Source organism: Harpia harpyja, chromosome 7 (assembly GCF_026419915.1).
Source record: "Harpia harpyja isolate bHarHar1 chromosome 7, bHarHar1 primary haplotype, whole genome shotgun sequence".
In the NCBI taxonomy this organism is placed as follows: Eukaryota; Metazoa; Chordata; class Aves; order Accipitriformes; family Accipitridae; genus Harpia; species Harpia harpyja.
Window position 1 is genome coordinate 49,678,331 of NC_068946.1, and position 19,828 is coordinate 49,698,158.

At 39.3% G+C, this 19,828-nt stretch overlaps 1 protein-coding gene across 2 annotated transcripts in view; it reads right to left on the bottom strand.

The window, feature by feature from the left end:
- Window positions 1-19,828, bottom strand: part of TMEM163 (transmembrane protein 163) — a 105,340-nt gene that overhangs the window by 1,430 nt on the left and 84,082 nt on the right. For both annotated transcript variants that reach the window (XM_052792335.1, XM_052792334.1), the window contains 2 exons: window positions 5,844-5,955; window positions 1,153-1,294 (listed from right to left, as the gene is read on the bottom strand). In XM_052792335.1, coding sequence (XP_052648295.1) covers window positions 1,153-1,294; window positions 5,844-5,955 — 254 coding nt within the window. The remainder of the gene's footprint in view (window positions 1-1,152; window positions 1,295-5,843; window positions 5,956-19,828) is intronic.

Sequence of the window (19,828 nt, forward strand, 5' to 3'; positions counted from 1 at the left end):
GAGGGATTAGTGGGAAAGGGACTGTTGTAGCAACCTGTTTCACACCAGGCTGCTGGAAGAAGGTATCTAACAGTAGAGGAGAATAGCAGTAGTTTCACAAACTGTGAAATCGGGTAGTTGCCAAAACAGAATTTAGTTTTATCCTTCATTAGCCTTCATTGTGTCTTGGTGACACAATGGCTGAGCGCGCTGTCAAGGAGACTGATGGCATGTATGTAGCATGAGTTTCAGTGGCTGTACAAAATGTTCCTAATGCTGTTTGGTATGTTTAAATAAATACTTTTATATGGATTTGCCTCTACAGTTTTCCAGAACAGTTAGTTTTACAATGGAAATAGTAATTATAGTGATTTTTCCAAGAATGGTATTCCCCATTAAAATGGTAATTTAACTTTCCAAGTTTAAGAAAAACCACACAGCTTCCAGATGACGGCTTACTGCAGCCTGGCCAAGGTCTGCTTCTTAACAGGCACGATTCCAATTAACTAAGATGCTACATCTCCCCCTTCCTTTTATGGCAGAAAGGGGGATAAAACACAAAACCCTTAGTTAGATTCCATGCAGCCAAGGGAAACTGTAGCAGCCATAAAGCGTGTGGCAGAGCTTCATTTGATTTTATTCTATTTCTGGTGTCGTGAATCAAGAAAGCATCTTAAAATTCAATAAAAACAACATTTGAAACATGACTGGCTAACCTTCAGTTCAGAAGTTGCTATAGGGTAGGGCTAGGATGGCAATCACTAGCAAGATCATTCTTTGAACTTGGGCACCTTACCTTTAACTTGGACTTTCTCTGGAAAAAAAACAGTGCTTAGAAATGTGCCATAAAAGCAACAGGGACTGATTTTATCCAAGATTTGTGGTTATTTTTCAAATGTTTCAAACCTTCTATTTCCAAATTCAGGTATACAAAAGTCTTCTAAAATTATTCCAATTTCTTCTCAAGTCCTGGCTTCTTTCCAACTGATGTGAAGCACACAATCTTTTATCCCTTTCCACACGCTCTGCTTCAGTATTAGTAGCTAGCCTAATAAATTCCAGTGACTGATTTTACTGGAGTTATATGAGCCTTTAAGAGCTATGGCTTATTACATTAAACAGACAGCCCATCTGCTGTACATACTGAAATACCTGCTAGCAGGAGATACTCACTTGATTCCATAGGCAAATATTGTAAGTCCAATTAAAACTCCTATACTGCCATCCAGATACCAGACAGAAGAATTGTGTTTAAAAACTTCTGCACTAAGAAGGATGGAAAATCCCATTATTCCACCTACAAGAGAGTTGAAACCTAGAAGGGGGAGGGGGGGGGGAGAAAAAAAAAGAGGAAGAAAGCAAATTCCTTGAGATTTGATTAACTGTCTTGCCTAAGCAGCAGTAATCTGTAGGGAGAGAAGGCATTGTTATACCAGTACCACCAGAGAGGAGCACAGAGACCCTCGTGAGACGTTACACAGTGGCACCTATGGGGTACTGCATTGCGTTAAGGAGGAGGCAGGGAGATTTGTTCAGACAGTTAGCCAGAGGTCTTTGCCACGCTTCTCTTCAACAAATCAAAGACAGACCATTTGGTGTCTGACCAGGGCATTGCAAGACCTCTGTCAGTTGTCATGTCTGAGATAAATAACTTTACATTCGTTTTGCTGTACTATCATCTTGATTTGGTCAGTCCTGATTTTTTCATTCTCTGTTTAGTTCCAAATTCCAATTCTAGCTGCTGTTTATTTGATAGGGCTTTCACCTCTTGATGCTCGTTTTCCAAACAGCAATATTCCTTCAAAATACTGGACCTGCTCCACATTGACTCCGACAGTCAAGCGCTTAGCTCTCTTGTAGCATATCGTCATGAATGAAGTATCTTTGAGCTGTAAAATAGTGGCTGGCTGGCTGCAGCCCTGAGTATGACTGCTGTAGCCCAGTTATCTTCCAAAGAACCTCTTCATAATATATGTACCATTGCTGCATGTGCAAATATCCCCAGTTAGAACTTCAAAGGCCACTTTGTAAGGTACCCAAAAGCTCACACTTTCTCTCAAAAGGAGCAAACTGGAGTCCGGTATACCTGAGGAGCTCATGAAAAGGAAAATGGTTTTGGACAGTAATGTTTCAAAGACCTTCTCTTGAAGCTTTTTACCCCATCCTATATATTTATTTACATGTATTTGGCACTATAGCTTAGAGCTACATACACTGTTGAATGCATCAGGGAAGACATACAGGATAATCCTAGGAGTATTCTCCATTTATGCCTTATATCACAGGAGCTTCCTATCTATTATTCACAATTTTTATGAACATCCTTTTAGATTCCTCTTTCTTTTTTAAACCCTTTCTCTTTGCCTCTGTGATTGTCCCTTCAAAATTCTCCTAGAGCTTTTGGAATAATTAAAGCCATTTTGCCTTCAACTCTTATTTGATTGGTTATTGCTTTGGTGTTCTTTAAGTCATTCATTGTGTTCATTTTTTTCCCCCAAATTCCTTTTTTCTGATTTTTTTTGCCTCGATAACCCAAAAGACATCACTGTTGTTCTACAAAAAAAAAAAAAAAAGTCACTGATAATGCATTCATTTGGTAGATACATATACTACTTAACCTAGTTAACCAATGAAAAAATCGAACTTGAAATACTCTATATTGCCTGGTGAGTCAACTCTAGTCAGCTGCTGCTTACAGTACTTAGCCAGTTTTTTTCCAATTCCGCACGACTGCCAACAACCACATACATGACACTTATTCCTGAATGCCTCCTTTGATCCAGGCCTCTCGCAGCCAGTCCTCACCTAGATCATGTTAAGTCTTTCTGAAAGATGTAGCTTAAAATTGACCTTTCCTAGGTATCCAGCTGAAATACTTGTATAAACCATCAATATTTTGATTAAGATTCACCAGATCCCTATCAGTAGGTACTTAAATGCAAAAGAAACCCCAGCACGGAAAAGCACTTGTTACTTAGCAAGTCTGTGGCAGAACGGGGCATATAAAGGTTTCAGGCCTCCAGTCCTGCAAAGAAAAGGGGGTTGGGGATTTTTTGGACTGTGGCAGTGCATTCTACAATTGGTATCACAGGCGTTGCATGTAAATGCCTGATTATTGGATTAATTATACCAGCATAGCTGAACCAATATGGACACGATTACTCTGTCAACACTGTAGTCTAGAAGAATCCTGATCCTTTTTTTATTCCCAGGCAATATAACTTATACTGCTAATACATGTCAATGAAATGTAGTGTGTGTGTATATAAAGAATATATAAAGAATATTAAGTATAAATTAATTAACTGTAAATTTTAAAAAGTGTTACTTCCCCTGCTCCAGCTTAAGTCAGAATCCATCAGCATGATATGCAAAAGGCAGGAATAATACATTTTATTGCCATTATTGGCTGATGGTTCCAAATGATCTAAAAGCTACTTACAAAGGAAATTGTTTTCTCTTCCTGACTGTCATTCAGTCAAACCTTTCTTTGCTGGTGTGGCAGGAAATCATGTAATGGCTGCAGGTCTTAATCCAGATACCATGTTCTGTGCGTAAGGCTAGCACAGGAAAAAACAGGTGGCTAATTCTGGGAGGGAAACAGGTCTCTAAAACCTACAGGAAAGTTGGCTGACATCATCCAACTATTACATCTCTGCATTTGTCCTCTGAGAGGTTACAAAATTCGAGACAGGAAATGGCTGGTTTTAATATCCAAAAGTCCATGAGCTTTTGCTATAAACAAATTGTACAAATAACGTTTTGCCTTATTAGGGTTCATACATTTAGGCTTTAAAGAGATATTATTGTCAAGCCCTACTCTAAAACAAAATTATTCTTTAAAAAAATAGTTAATAGAGGTTGACATCTATGAGAGAGAACTTGCTGTTTTGAAAATAAACCTCTTTTTCAGGAAGAAAAATGTATGCTCTTGTTACTCAAAACAGTTTGTTGGTCTACAGCCAGTGATCACAGGAGGTAAATTAGCAGGAAACAGAAAACACTAAAAAAAGATATGCAAGGGAGTGCTAAATCTGTCTCAGCTGCTGAATCACATTGTCTCCTCCTGCTTGTTAATAAATCAAGTATATATATAAATATATCTTGTGAAAGAAGATATTTAACCACACATGGTAAGATCAGCCTCCTACATTTTCTAAAGTAGTTCTGAAGGGGGAAAAGGAGAGAGAAAAACCAGACCGAGGTAATTGTATACTTTATTCCCTATTTTTTTTAATCAAAGAATGAGCAATCTCCAGCTCAGAAGCAATATAATTAGCATGAGGATGTAATTATGGGGGAAGAGATTTCTGTGTCATACAGGAGACCAATTCAGAGCTAGAGTTATTCAGGAATTTTTCAACTAATATTTTGTCTGAAAAAACTGCTCCGTTTCAAAAACAAGCTACATTTTTTTAAAGGAAGGGTTAATCATTTGCCTGCCTAGACACAGTTCTGAAACAGTTGACATGGCCCACTTACACTCTGACAGCGAAGGCAGTCAGACTCACTGGTCTGTAGTTCCCAGGATCCTTTCCAGAATCCTTTTTGCAGGTTGGAGATCTTTTTGTTTCAAAATGTTTAGGGTGGCAGAGTCCATAGTAAAGAATAAGATCACTGAACAGCATGGTCTGTTGGAAGAGAATCACAAATGCAGGGAGGCAGCAGCTTAGTTGTAACCCCCGCACTGCTGTTTTGATTACTTTTTTGCTTATTTTCTATTTAAAATATAAATACTCATGGAGCATTTATATAAGCAGGATGACATAAAATATAAATACGCATAATATGTGTTATCACACATCACCAAAAAAATTTCGAGTATGTTTAAATTACTTAAAATAAAGCAATTGTATGTATTTCTAGAGTAAGCTGAAAATTGGATTTCCTTAAAGGGAAATCTTCAGCAGAGTAAAATAGTTTATGTACCACAATCCATGAACCATTAACACCCTACCGTGTATGTTTACAGAGTATTTCAAACTGTTCTGTGCTTGCAGATAAAAACTGGTAGAGATTCGCAGGGCACTGTGAAATCTCTGCCATGACTGTGGCCTCACTTGTTTGCAGAGTAGATCCCCGTGGCTTTCTGAAGATTCACAAGCTTGAGCCTTGTCAGTAAGAGGCATATCTGGACCTATTTTTAAAACACGCCTTTAAACATATCTTTGAAACCAGCAATAGTCAGGCGCTACATGCCTGAGCCAACGGAATAGTGGCAGTGAGGTCTTCTAAGGATATAGTGGACAAGAATCACCTTGTGCGGAACTCCGGCAGGGCCAGAGGAGTGCGGGGCAGGAGGCAGGCAAAGGCTTTGTTTTACACATGTGATTCTGCCCCGGCTCTGCTGAGTGGCAGGAAAAGCACTACAGTGGCAAATTAAGTCTACAGGGGGTATGTATGAATGATGGTTGTGATTCCTGCTCAAGGCAGGGAGGCATTTTCTGCAACAGACTTGCTTCATTTTAACCGTGGGGATGGAATTGTTTACCAGGCATAGGCAGTGAGCATAGATGTGACTTAACCAAAGCTATATAAATTGATGTCATAACCCCCCTCTGTAGTCTAACCTCTGACTAGTCCACACCTAATTCATTATATGCTCTACCTCTAACTCTCTATTATTGCTTACTATCCACACATTAACTTTGACTTCCACCAGACATACCCATTTCAGCTGAGGTATCTATGCAAAAGGCTGGTGGTACCACAGGCTGTTCTGGGTTTTTTCCCCGTTTCCCAGTGGCTGTCTTATTTCAATACTCTTTCACAGTTGCCCTCGCGTGGGGGTCACTTGTATCCTCTGTGTCTACAACATTCCCTGGAAGAGTTTATAAAAGCAGCAGGATCAACTTCACACTCACCATCGGTTATCAGCGCTCTGCTTGTAAGGACCTTTCCCAGCATAAATTTGATTACTGCCAAGACAGTGCAAAGTATTCCACTTAAAACGGAGACACTATACAGAAAGTCATCCTGAAAGAAAAGATGTCAGGCATTAGTATATCTTCTGGTCATGCCCCATATATTAAATGACAAATAGTACTAATTATTGTGCAATTATTTGTGCCACTGAAGTATAGAACCTGAGAAAAAGATTTCCTGAGTTATGACTTTCAAAACAGCTGGTGCTTATTTTGCTTATACTGCTGTCTGCAATTGCTTTTGCAAACATAATTAACAACGGTTCCGAGCAACAAATTTTGAACTGACCCAAACTCCTCAGAATCAAGAGGTTATATACCTGCAGGGCTGACTGCAGACTGCCTACTAATCTAGTGTCTAATGCAATCAGTAATTTAGTCCCCACATGCAGGATAAAGGCTTGAGAGTAGAATCCCACTTACCAGACCTTTGTTGATTTTTGGTGTGAGAAATAACCATTTAATATTGTTTCTGATTCTGCACTTGCTTTGGTTTCGTTTGGTTTCCTTCTTCTAAGGTAAAGTCTGGTCCAAGCTACATCCGCAAGAGTTTTGATACTGATGTGCAAAGTCAAGTTTAGCTCTTTCTTAGAAAACAAATTTTCCTTGGACTTTCATTTCACAGCTACAGAAATATCCACATTTCTTAATTTGAATGTATAACATGGGCTCCCTCGGCTCCCTCAACAGAAAGCTGCGTGTTTATGTAGGGCAAATAAGAGTAACTAATTATTGTTTAACACACATTCTCTAAAAGGTCATCTGGAGGCACCTGCCTCTTTCTGCTTACTATTTTGTGTTTGGCTGTCGTGGGAAGAAACACTCCTGGGCGCCAAAACGCCAGCATTGCAATAAAGTGCCTAAAGGGAGTCCCTGTGCCTTCTCCCCCGAGGTACATCAGCCCATGGGCTATGCAGAAAAACCCAAGCGAGCTCTTAGCATGCTTTCCTGCCATCTAGCCACAGAGGTTTGAAATAGATTAAGTTACTACTCTTAGTAGAAGCTTTAACTTAAGCTGTGGCACCATCAGTACAAATAAAGGAAATAGCAAGAATTTTTTTTTTTTTTTTAATCTGCAGGTCTAAGTGGGCCAGTGCCATTGGGACCCTGTTACTGATTAAAACACTGGCAAAAATCCCTGTTGATAGCAAATATTGTCATGATGATTCATCATCAGCTCCATCCATTTTCATTATTTTAGCAGAAACTCAAAACCCAAAGAAATCAAAAAATGGTTTTGAAAGCTGCTTAGGAAGATACTGGGAATTAGATTACTGGTATAATGTACTCACATCCCTAAATAAATCATTCAATATATTTTTATACAATTTTTTATGTCATATAATTTTTAACATCTACTTCATTCAGTCTCAGTCATGAGCTCATTCTCTCTAGTCCTAGTATGATATTGAATATTAAGACAAAATGCACTGAGGGGAAGAGTATAAAATAGAGGCAGTGAGAACACAGAACTCAAGCACTGGGTAAAGGTAAGATAAAAAGGATTTGTAAAATAATTCTAACAAAACAACTAGAAAATACTCAGGCAATTTTGGAGTGCTAGGGAAGGACAAAGGAAGGACTGGGCATATTTGCTTGCTGTCAGCCTAGCAAGGAAAGCTGGGAGCTTTCAGAAGATCTAAGAAATGACAACAAAGCTCCAAAAGTCTGGATAAGCTTTACAAAAACCACTTGAAATTTGAGATCCTTGTCAAATTCATGCCTCTAAATTTTGTGCGTCTTTCTCAAAAATGTATATTTACCATGCCCAGAGACTTAATTTTCATAGCCTGACAAATTCGGATTGGTCTTGAGATTTTAATCTAATCTTTTCTTAGATATTTTACCTAATATTTCATATACAACATATGTATAAGACTTCAGAATAATCTGAAGCAGAATGATATGCTCCATCAACCTAGTCACGTCTACCCCAACCTGCCGAGTTAGCAGTCAGAGTGCCATTCCCACACTATCATACAGAAAGCGAGCTTCCCTAGATGCATGAGTTTGGTTTTTACTTTAATCATTTGTAACCGTAAGCATGGCAAGCAAACCTGCTTGTGATGCTCTCAAGAGCATGAAGGCCCCTCACTCACTAAATGGTGAGTGAGGAGCAGATGAGAAGAGCAGTGCAAAAGGGTGTGCAAACTTGACGGGCTCTCAGCCGTGCAGCGGCCAGTGGCTAGCCCCAGCTTTCCACAGGCAACGTGTGTTGGGTGAGTGCTCAGTGGAGTAATCGACAGTTCAACACTGTGTTTCTCTTGCATCTCGCTTGCCAGTGCTCAATGACTACATGAGATCTCTTATTTCATCATCACCCACAGACTCTCCAAAAACTTTCTGATGGCTCCCAGGCATCCCTACTTCTTGTCTTCATCTTCCTCCTCAGCAAAGCACAAGCTTTTGTCATTAGCACAGAACTGAACGTTGTAGACCCAGTGGAGGTGACAGCATAAATTACTTTCCTATCAAAAGCTATGTTACTGTCAGCCTTGGGCTGACAAAATTCAGTTTTCCTACACCGATGAAATTCTTGGGGATGGACCTGCTAACAATTACAAATTCACAGTTTGGAAAAAACTACGAATCCCAATACAAGAGAATTTGAAAATTATCGATACAGATGTTTAAAGTCCAATTATTAATTCAGAATCTTGAAAATGTTATGCCTTATTACTTGTGTTATAGTGCAAGGTTTCATCCTCTGCATGGCACATTAAGCTGGTTTGGTTTTTTCTTGCCATAGCATGTACCATAGATTTTTGGGGTGAATTCAGGTTTTTTTCCCTGCACGTGCCACTAAACTCACATTATGTGGAAATGCATCTTGCCATTTGTTCCAGCTGTAAAGTTGTGATCAAAATTAGTCTAGCCGCTTTACTGGAATCCAAGAATGACTTAAATGTGATTCAGATTCCTGAATCAACTCATAAAGTGAATTAATCAACAGGCTTTTTATAGAGAATTCAGGAACTAGAAATTCTTCATATGTTTGGTGTTTTTCTTCATAGAATCACAAAAGACAAGCTCATTTTGTTTCTAATACTAATCCAGTAACCACTGGTGATGCAGAAGACCTCAGAAATCGAAGCTCCTTTGTTATCGCAGTGGACACTTGAAAGGAAAAAATTAAAAATCCCTGCTCTTAATGCAAATGCCTCAGAAGTTTCTTGCTTTAGACTGTGCCAAACAGATTTTCAGAAGACAATACTCTTTTTAATCTCTAAACCCCTAAATCTAAATAATATCTAAAATCACCATCTCCAGTTGTGTGCAGCTTTTCGCAACAGCCACGGGGAGGCGGCAGATACCTCAGTAACTGAGCGCACGGATGCATGCAGACAAACCCAAAGAGAATGAAAATCTTTTCAAAATTCACTTTCCTCAGTACTTTACTATGCTTTCTGAGTGTCCAGGCACCCAAGAGCTGGAAGAAGAGTGAGGCTACTTGCTACTAACAGGAAGGTTTTGCAGCTGTAAGAGATGAGCCCAAAATCCGTGGCGAAGCCCAGCAGCGTGGACAGCCCCTGCGGCACGTTGCCTGAGCAGGTGAAGCGGTAACAGGAGCAAAACGGCTCAAAACGCTGCCTTGGCCCTACTTTGCTCCAATGATCAGAAGCTGGAACTGGTTTAGGACAGCGGCTGGCTGCACTGGTGAGCTACGAGTCAGGATGCCATGGTAGGTAGCGCCTGCTAAGAGGGATTCAACAAATTACCTGAGGGAGAGCTGCTGTGGGCTAAGCACCTGCGCTGGAGCTGGGGCCTCCGGCTGACGACAGGACACACGACTGACACATGCACTTTGCTGCAGTGCTACGGGCTCCGAAGAGTTAAACACGTCATACTGTGGCTGTGAAATGATTCCCATTAAACTAACTCATCCTTTGGAGAAATGAAGAAAAGAGAAGCCATAATGGAGATCTAAATTAATAAAATAAGCCTGGCCATCTGGCACCATCTCCCTCCGGATCTTCCTGCAGTCCTGCCCTCTCTGTACCCCTTGCCTTCCCATCTGACAGTCATTAAGAGCATGAAGCACATCTAGCCAGACTCACTCTACACATCCTTGGTGTTATTTTAATTAAAGCAGCAGCAAATTGTGACAGATGATAAAAATTTAAATTCTGATCATTTCCATATGATAAGAGCTTCTCAGCGTGGTAAATAACGCTCTTTCCTTTTCCATTTCTTTTCATCACATTGCCTCATTACTACTACACTGTACATGAGACCTCAATTAAAGGACACATATATCTTATTAGATGGCTTCGTGTATAAAACAGCACTGTACGTAAAGCAAGGTGCCCATCCTGGACTGCCTTCTCATTACACAGCACTCTAATAGCTACAACGACCCTACTTAAGATTTATTTTGTGCAAGATTTTATGCTGTGACAGTTTCCCAAAAGAAAGCTTTCCTAGGATGCTCTTTTTTCAGTCCTAGGAAAGGAATAATAGAAGTCGGCAGGTAGCTTTCCTCCACTTTATCAAAACACATTGTCCCCGTCGGTCCAGCTCAGAAGAGGGATCTTCAAAAATGTGACAACAGTTCTATCCCTGCTTTCAAGGATTTCAGCAAAAGCAGCAGAAATCTTATGGCTTAAGGAAAATTTGTTGATGATGATGTTGTGACTTTGATCTCTTTCTGAAGCTATTGTAGAAACTAAAAAAAAGCCACAGGGGACGCTTCAGTGCTTGGCTTATTACGTGGAGATTTTTAACCCAATTCCCAGCCTAGTAACTAAATTTCAGCTGATTTGTGTTCCTAATTTTTTTCCTAGAATGCATCTTGCTAATTCTGACCCTAAAACTTTGCCCTGATTCCATATATTGTTTCTACCAACTCCCCTCCACCCCCTCTCCTTTAACTACAGTCCTTTCACTTCCATTTCTGGGATGTAAAAATGTTCTCATTTCACCTGAAGTGTACAGCGTTGAGTAAAAAGGAGGAAGAAGGCATGTTCAGTGTTCCTCCCTAGTGGTCACAACACATATAATGTTATGATTAAAATCTATGTACGATCCTCCTCTCTGGCTCTCCTTGGTAGCTCATTCCAGTGTGACCTCAGAACAAGCTGCTTCTCCTGCCCCCCAAGAGCTGCAGGTTTCTTTCCACTCTTCTGCCCTCTTAGCTTCCTCTGTGAAACGGCCAAAGGCTGAACCACCTCCCCACTCCCAGAGGAGCCAGGAATTACCAGAACCCCATTTTTCATGCCACTTTTCCCCTTCCTGGTGAAGCCGGTGTCTCAAGGTGTTGCACTTCTCTGCTGAGCCTTGCTCATCTTGGCTGAGGAGGTAGGGACGCGTTTCTGGAACACTACAGATGCTGCTGGCAGAAGTGATGTCATGGCTAGCCCAAACTGAGCTGACTTTGTTTTATTAAATATTAATTTTGCCCATCTCTGCAACTCACCATCTGTCTCTCAGGTCCTGACAATGACCCTTCTTCAGTCCAGGTGACTGGTCACCATCCTCCCCAGTGCCTGTCAGGTTCTGCTACCACCCTGCTCCCCATCCCCACCTCCACACACTTTCCACTGCCTCCAGGTCCCTCAGCAGCTCTCACATCACCTGGGCCCGCTGGCTGTCAGGTCACTAAAAGCCAATCTTGTGCAGCGTGTTACTTAACCAAAAAGGACTGGTTTCCCCCTCTCCTCCTGAAGGATTCTTTTTATAGAGATAATAATGGAGATTTTTCTAATACAAACACTTCAAAAAAAAAAAAAAGTCCATGTCTCTGTCACACTTTCTCCAAAGTAATAAATAGTTTATGTAATCAGTCTAGAGGGAGCTTCTGGGAAGCCAGAGGGTCTCTCTCCCCAGCTAACTTCAAAAGGGACAAGAGTTTTAATTGCACTTCACTGTGAGAAAACAAACCGACAGCCCAGTGTCTGACTCAGGTAGGAGACAGTCTCTTCACATGGAGATATAAAGATCTATTATTAGTACAAAAAAAAAAAAAAAAAAAAAAACTTATGAATGTTTAAACTTGTATCTTTGGTGTTGAAGTGCTGTGACAAAGCAATTCCACAGCGCAGAACACTTCTTCAAGAAACAGATAACAAAGACAGGGTGTGCTGAATGCCACGGCAGCGGCACCGGAGCCCAAGAGCCGGGGGGCTATGAACTCCAGAGAAATATCTTAGGTGTCCTTAGGACTCCTGCAAAGGGTCTGCTTGAAACTCTGAAATCACTCGTGCTTCCTATTTTCCCAGAATTCATCTACATTGTTTTAGCATCAAACAGCTATAAAACATAATTTTAAATGGTATTTATCCACCCTCAGAAGTGTCTCTCTAGTGAGACTGCCATTTCTCCAATTAGTAGGGGATTGAGACCAGCGATACATTTCACAAAACCTACCAAGTGGCTAGCAGCCACTTGCCAACTTTCATTTCTTATCACTGTGTGGTAAAGTCTGAAAACAAGACTTTCCACCAATCACCTGAACACAGAGAGATGTGTAGTTGATATGTTTTTCCTAACCCTGGCTTACTAGCTAGTTGAAGTATCCACAACATTCTCACCAACCTTTAAGAAGCATGTGTATTCTAGGGTTAAATTAATTATTTAAGGCCAAACACCAAACCATACATAATAGGTAACAATTATAAAACAGGATTCTAATGTATAATTAATGTATACAGTACTTTGATTTGAAATGGTAAGCAATAAATTATGTATCTATGAGAGATTAGAAATGTATAGGGAAGTATGTATAAGGACATATATTATGTGTATATAATCACAAGTACCATTTGCTATATTACTATTGACCTATAATTCAACTGTTGACATTATTAAATATATTTATAATTTATTTATTATAAGCGATTAAATTAGTAAATAAATTAGAACTCAAAGCTACACTGTACCACCCCTAGCTTCCCATTTCAACTTTAATCAACAGTGTATGATAGAATTACATGTGGCCTAATCTTTCAAGTGATTTAATTTATAAAAGCATTGGAGGCGCCACATCAGATGTGCTGCACACCTTTTGTACACAAACTAATTACATGTTTCCGTCTTTGTTCTGCAGAAAATGTCAGAAATATGGCATGATGCTTGCTTACTCTTGCAAAAAAGTGTCCTTTGCCATACTAATGAGGACAAATGCCAAACTGCATTGACATTACATGTGTTATACTATTACCTAGGGAAATGCAAGCAGTAACTGAATAGTAAATGGATATTGATTTACAACCCCAGGTGAAATTAAAACAGTCATTCTCAGTGTGGCTGGGTCAGGCTTTTTTAGCCTTCTTTAATAAACAAGAAAAGGTTTGCAAATTCTTTGTGGCAACAGTCAAAATAAAATACACCGTGTACACTTAAATTATATTTATACTATCCAAGAATATATAGTAATTGACATGAAGAAGCTAAAGGGGCAAATGAAGATTATTTATCAGGGAGATGGCAAGCATTAACACTAGCAGATACAAAAGCAAAACAATGCTCAAGACCTATGCTTGAGTTTTAAACTCCCTTCTCAATAAATTAACAAAACGTCAAAAAATCACTAAAATTTACACAGAAATACAAGCATGACATCATCAACAATATGCAACATCATTATTCCTCCTTTTCTGTAGTGAAATGTGTGCATACCAAATCCTCACAGTCAGTACTGGCTGTGGATATAGCTCTCTGAAACATCAATAAAGGAATGGTAATTCCTTTTCCTAGTGGGAATTATCTTATTATGGCTAACATAGGTTGGAGAACAAATGCTGTGAGTAACAATAGGAGAAATATTCTAAATCTGATAGCTAGGGGAAAAAAAACTATTGTAAATCAATTCTGAGCCAACAAGAAGTGATTCTATTTTAAGTTCAACACGCAACTTTGTAGAAAAGAAAACCTTAAATTACATGATCTGAGAAATATTCAGTTAAAATTAAATGGAAGGGTAAACAGAATGAAGGGTTTATATTCCAAATGCCAAATACTGATTAGCTTTGTAAGTCAGGTGTATCGAACAACAGCTAAAATTATCAGAAATCTTAATTCCAAACACCCCAGAAAGAGCAGCAGCCAGCCTACTTTTTCTAACACTTCCAGCAAGTGTTATTACAAAGAAAAGACAGGGGTGGGGGGGAGAAAGATCTGATCAGTGGAAAATATTTCCTTAGGCATCAACGATATGAAACTGAAGTAACTGTGACATGTCATGCTGAAGCAGACCCTCAAAGAATAAAGATTCACAGCTATATAAAAAACAGAACACCACAAAAAGAAGTGGAATTTGTAGCTGTAAGGTTCCCACACATTAATGGCACACCTCTCTTTCCTGGAAAAAAGTTTGTCTTCTTTGGATTCCGTGATCTTTCCATGTTTTAAAGTTTTCCAGGTGTACAATAGCACGTTCACAGCTACTCCTCATTGCAAACACATGCGTAGTGTTTGGGCAGATCCACTGTACAGCACATGCATAGAAAGTCTAAGACAGCATCACTTAAAAATTCTGGGGAGGGCTGGAGGCATTGTATGGGCTCTATATAGCACAAGTACACCTACTTTTTAGAGGAAGTCTTACCCAAATATCTAAGCATCCTAGCTATATGATAAAAATAGGAGAGAAACAGTAAGATTTCCTTCAAATCCAACATGTTCCAAGACAAGTGGAAAATGTCATCACATCTCTAAAGTCATAAAATAAGAAAGCTTTAATTAAAAATATTTTCAGGCAAATGAGAATGGAGGTCACAGCCTGATAAAGAAAGTGACTTGCGTGTATGTGTTGATGCAAGCAGAAACTGCGTCTACATACACACCCCCACACAAATTTGCTTCCAAAGGAAAATGAAGCACGTCTGCAAATTCAAGGTAAGGTTACATGACAGGCAGATGCTCTCTGGAAGGGACATGAAAGCTTTATTCTCATCATTTACTCCTCTGTCCAAAAATCAGAGACCCATAATACATTTTCTGATGCTTACTAAAAGTAACGTCCAAAGCTTCAAAAATGTGAGAGAAAAAAATCCATTACACTTCTCACTATATATATTCAATATTGGCAGTTTCCAGACTTTTTGGACAAATAGATCCCTTCAGTTGCAATATTTCTCCTACATCTACCTTATCCTCAACCCTGTAATTCATGACTTCATGAATTAATACATTTAAAAACACAATACGCAATACAATTCTGTGGATCAGTTGTTGGAAAACACTGCTCTACACTGCAAATATTGAAAATGCTAGCACAAGGGATTGTATTTTGAACCCTGAGGATTAATATATATCTCAATTACTTGAAAAGAAACTTTTCCCCATGATAGTAAGAAGTGTATAATTAATACAAATACAGAATTGTATAGTAAGTGTATAATTAATTTACTGGCCAACCCTCCTGACACAGAATGTCATTTTTCAGGGCAGACTTCTTTTTAATTATAATATAAATATAAAGTACTGTGCACAGGGAAAACCCTAAGTTTACCTAATTGTGACAGTTTCTGAACTTGCTGTTAACTGCAGGAGGTGGAATCTACAGTTAAAGATCTGTAAAAGTATGAATTCAGTGCTCAATAGCAATTTGCAAAAAAGAACATATTGTATAAATCCCTGGCGACCTCTATGCCTTGAATCTTGTGGGCTCTGCAGGCTTCCTCATCTAAAAATGGAGATAAAACTAAGAGGAAAGGTACAAAGAAAGTCAGTGATGACCAAAGATGGGCCTTTAGCCCGACCCAGTACATCCACAGTTGCTGTTGCATATAGAACACACACACACTACCAGGAGTCAAAATTCCAGATAAACATTTATCATTAAACTTATCCATATTTTAAACCAATTAATCTACCCAGTCATTCATATCCTGTGTTATAGGCTATTTCAAAGTTAACTACAGTCCTTGGCATATCAAGCAAGGGAACCAAAAGGAGAAATACACCATTTCTGTTTTCCCCAAGGTTTTGTAGCATTCAAAAGAATTACAAAAAACATTCCCTGTGCTGAAAGCATGTATAGTGACATACACTACCTATTATTTATTTTTACTTAACACAGAGAAAGAGGTAAACCAAACAAAAAGCAGAAAAGAAAGGCAGAAGCAGTACTAAGAAATGCAGAAAATCAGGAGCTCTAATTGTCCTCTCTTCTATGCCAGTGCAGATCAGGAGTGCTGTCATTCACGTTGTTTCAACAAAATTACATTCGGCATGGAATAAAAGAGAATTCAAATAGATGACTGGAAAATGCCTGACTGAGTTAAACTGAGGTCCTGTCCTGTAAATGAAGTAGCTCCTCTCTGCAGTCTAACAAGAAACTGTGGACACTTAAGCCCCTTACAGGATGGGGTAGACGAGCTGGAAATGCCATTAACGTGTAAACCTGTCATTCTCCTTTTGGTTCTCCGAATCCTGGTGAGGATCATCAGACCTGCAGCTGAAATCATCATATGAAATGACAACAATATTGAAGATTCCTCTTTCTAAATGTCCACGTAAGTAAAAGAAAATCTGTGTTCAACACATCTGAAAAAGCACTTTAAATGATTTCTTAGTCATGTGAATTTTATATCCTTTCTCATTGGTACTATTTTCATGAAAGCAACTCTTCTGAGATCCACTTCAAGGACAACAGAATCTCTACATTAAAGATCTCATAAATTCTTTCCAAGGAAGTATCTTTCTTCCTACATGCATATTAAGAACCGAGAAATACATAACTGAAGTATCTTATATGCAACAAGAAATACAATGAACTTTGTATAATTGATCCAGAATTATTCAGAAGTGACTGACTAGGCTTTTAGGATTTTAATCATAGCCTTACACAATGAGCAAGCAGATACTTAACTGCTTTATGTGTTTCATTTCTTAAATTAAACTTGTCCATATCATACTATTTTCTCCAAAACTTACACAAATAAAAATGAACTCAGAGAATTATAACTGCTCCCAATTTTCAACTCTGACAAGGTCACTGAAGTTTACCACAAATTAAGGTGTAAAAAGAGACTTTGTAGTTCTGACAATGAGGCAGTCAGTCATGTTGCTCTGCACTAAATTACATTAATCTTGAATCCTCCACGAACAGTAGAGCAATGTGTTCCAAACCATTTCTTTCTTCCAGACTGACAATACTAGCTTTGTGTTCAGCATCTGAACACCAAGAGCAACATTTTCCAGTTGGGTTTTAGCCACATTATCTCCCCTATAATTGAAGTCACACATCTAAAATTTCACAAGACGCTTTGAAAAGTATCCGCATCTTCAATGACCTTTGCTTCAAGAAAGACTAACAAAAACATAAACTGTACAAAAAAAATCACGCGACTATGACTCACATGTGAAACTTATGTTGAAGCATATGTCCTCTTAATCTAGTGCAGAGCTCTTCACCCTAGTTTTATACCAGTTTGGGATACCAGTGGAGTTACACTAGCTGTCCTTGGTCTTAATGTTCTGTTCTTGCTCACACCATGAGGATACTTCTCTGGCATCAGAACAGTACATTAATATGAAATCCCAGCAATACAGAAATCACCATCAGAAAATATTTCAGGTCACTATTTTGATGCAGAACTGGTTACTTGACTGCTATGCAAAAAGCTACTAGCAGAAAACACTGTTCTATTATTTTTCCATGTATGTCCATACATTACAGCTAAATTACATGATAAGATATTACAGAAATTAGATCATTAGCAATTAGTTCATTGGTGGTCCAAGAAGTAGAAGACAGCACCCTAGATAAAAGAGTAGAGGCAGAAACTTCTCCCCCTTACTGATTTAATTTGAGCAGACTTCCACTCTGCTAATGATAAGATGCTAATGATATCGCCTGGGCAGCTGCAGATTAGACGAGAACATACTCGATCAGCAGAGACCCAAACAACTCAGAAGAATGACCATTTCTGCTGAGACACAGAGCAGCTAAGGGAGCATTACGCAAACAGAAAATCAGCATCAGATTCAGGCACAGCTAGAGCAACTGAAGAGGTTTCTATTAAACAACATCCTTTTCCCCCCAACTATTTTTAATACCTTACTGGCCATGACTTGCAGCAGTAATGCTGTTCTCTCAGTCTCCCCATTTTTCAGTGTTATTTTTAGTTTACACAGAGATATTTCACCTGTCATGCAACCTTTACTGAATCAGTTTCCCACAGTGAGATGTACTGAAAGACTTTGAAATGAGAATCCTTGCCATGTCATTTAAGAGACACTGAACAGAAGTAGCATCTTTTTTCATCCCTTGTTCTAACCTACTTTCCAGGCAGGATCACAAGGTATGAAAATACTTTACTTGCGTGCATGTGGCTTTCACCCTGCCACTAGTCAGCCACAGTCCGTGCCCTGCCAGATAACATCTTTCAAACTGTTGACAGTACTTGAGGGCCTAAATGAGCAAGAACAGTCAGCCCGATGTCACAGGAACAAAATTGTCTATTTATCCGGATACTGTGTCAAATATAAGTAGTGTCCACCCTAACTTCTACCTACTTGACACAGTTCTAGCGCACAGAAGTCTGAATCCAAGGCAGTCTGTGACAAAAGGCTTCTGTACAAATTATTCTTACAGGATACTTGAAATGTAATGGGATCTTCTCTTCGGGGATACCTTTCTGTATCTCTGATTTCATATTTTTTTTCCTGCTGTAAACGCATTTCAAAATTAAAAATGAGGAAGTACAACATGTCTGCAAGTCATAAATAACTTTGATGCTGCAAATAGGAGACATTTCTGCCCATGTAAGAAACAGAGCCCTCACCTGTAGACAGTACCTGTAATGATGGAAGAGTGAGATACAGATGACACAACTTTTAAACTTTTGTTCCTACTGCTAGAATTATTAGGACATTTGCCCACAATGAATTAGACTGAGACATCCAAATTAATCTGATCTATGCTACCATAAATTCACCAAACTAGTGTTTTAATTATTATTGCAGCCTCCCTTCTTACTTTAGTTCTGCTTCACAGAGTCAAGACTGTATATTTCATTCTCTCGCTAATTAGTAGTCAAACTGTAGCCAGATGCACTGTTTGGGTACAGCCAAGTTAAGTGGTTGTCCTTTAGCTAGCCATCACTGTAGGGTCTCCCTCACCCTTACCAGGATCTCCTTCAGCCTTACTGGCACAATGGCATGCATGCTCACTCCCTAACCCAGTTCTGTCAAAATGTTTTGGTTGAGTTTAAGAACCGACTATTAAAAGTGTTTAAGCTAACCTAGATCATTTTGACAGAACCAGGCTGGTGAACAACTACACGTGCTGTTATGCTGGCAGAGCTGAGGAGGCAGTAAATCATGAAGACTAGAAAAGAAGGAAAGTAAAACGCAAAGAGAACATGAATCACCTGTGGTCAAACAATGCACCTGGCTGCAATTCAGTAACGCATTAGTTCATGGGCTTTTGCTACACTACTCATCTTTGCCCAAATTTTGCTAAACTACTCAAAGGAAGTTTCTGTAGTTGCCCAGCTTCTTGGAAGTTTCCATGAGAGCACAGGACTCACTAGGTCATCTGCACTGCTAACAGTGGGTAACAAGTTGAAATTCCATTTTGGCTTTTTTTTCCAGCTCTGCCTCCATCTCCTGGTTGAAAGTGAGGAGTTTAAGTTTCTCTTTAGTGATGTGTTGAGAATGGTACTTGGCAGGGTGAAGCCCCAACGCGAAAGTCTGCACACACTTACAAACAGACCAAACTTCATCAAGACTGAATACAAAAGGTCCAAATCAGGTTGTATACACAATAACTGAACTGAAGCCTCATTTTGTTTGAGCACATAAGGAAGAATATTCCGGGAGTGGAACCATTGCCAAATGGCTCTCCCAGTGAGTAGCTGGTTTGGATGAGTAGAGCTCAGGGAAGTTAATACCCAGTACTGAAAGGAAGCAAGCAGGACAGGACAGAGCAGAGCTGAGAGAAAGGCCGCTGGGGAGAGCTGCTCTATAGACCAAGT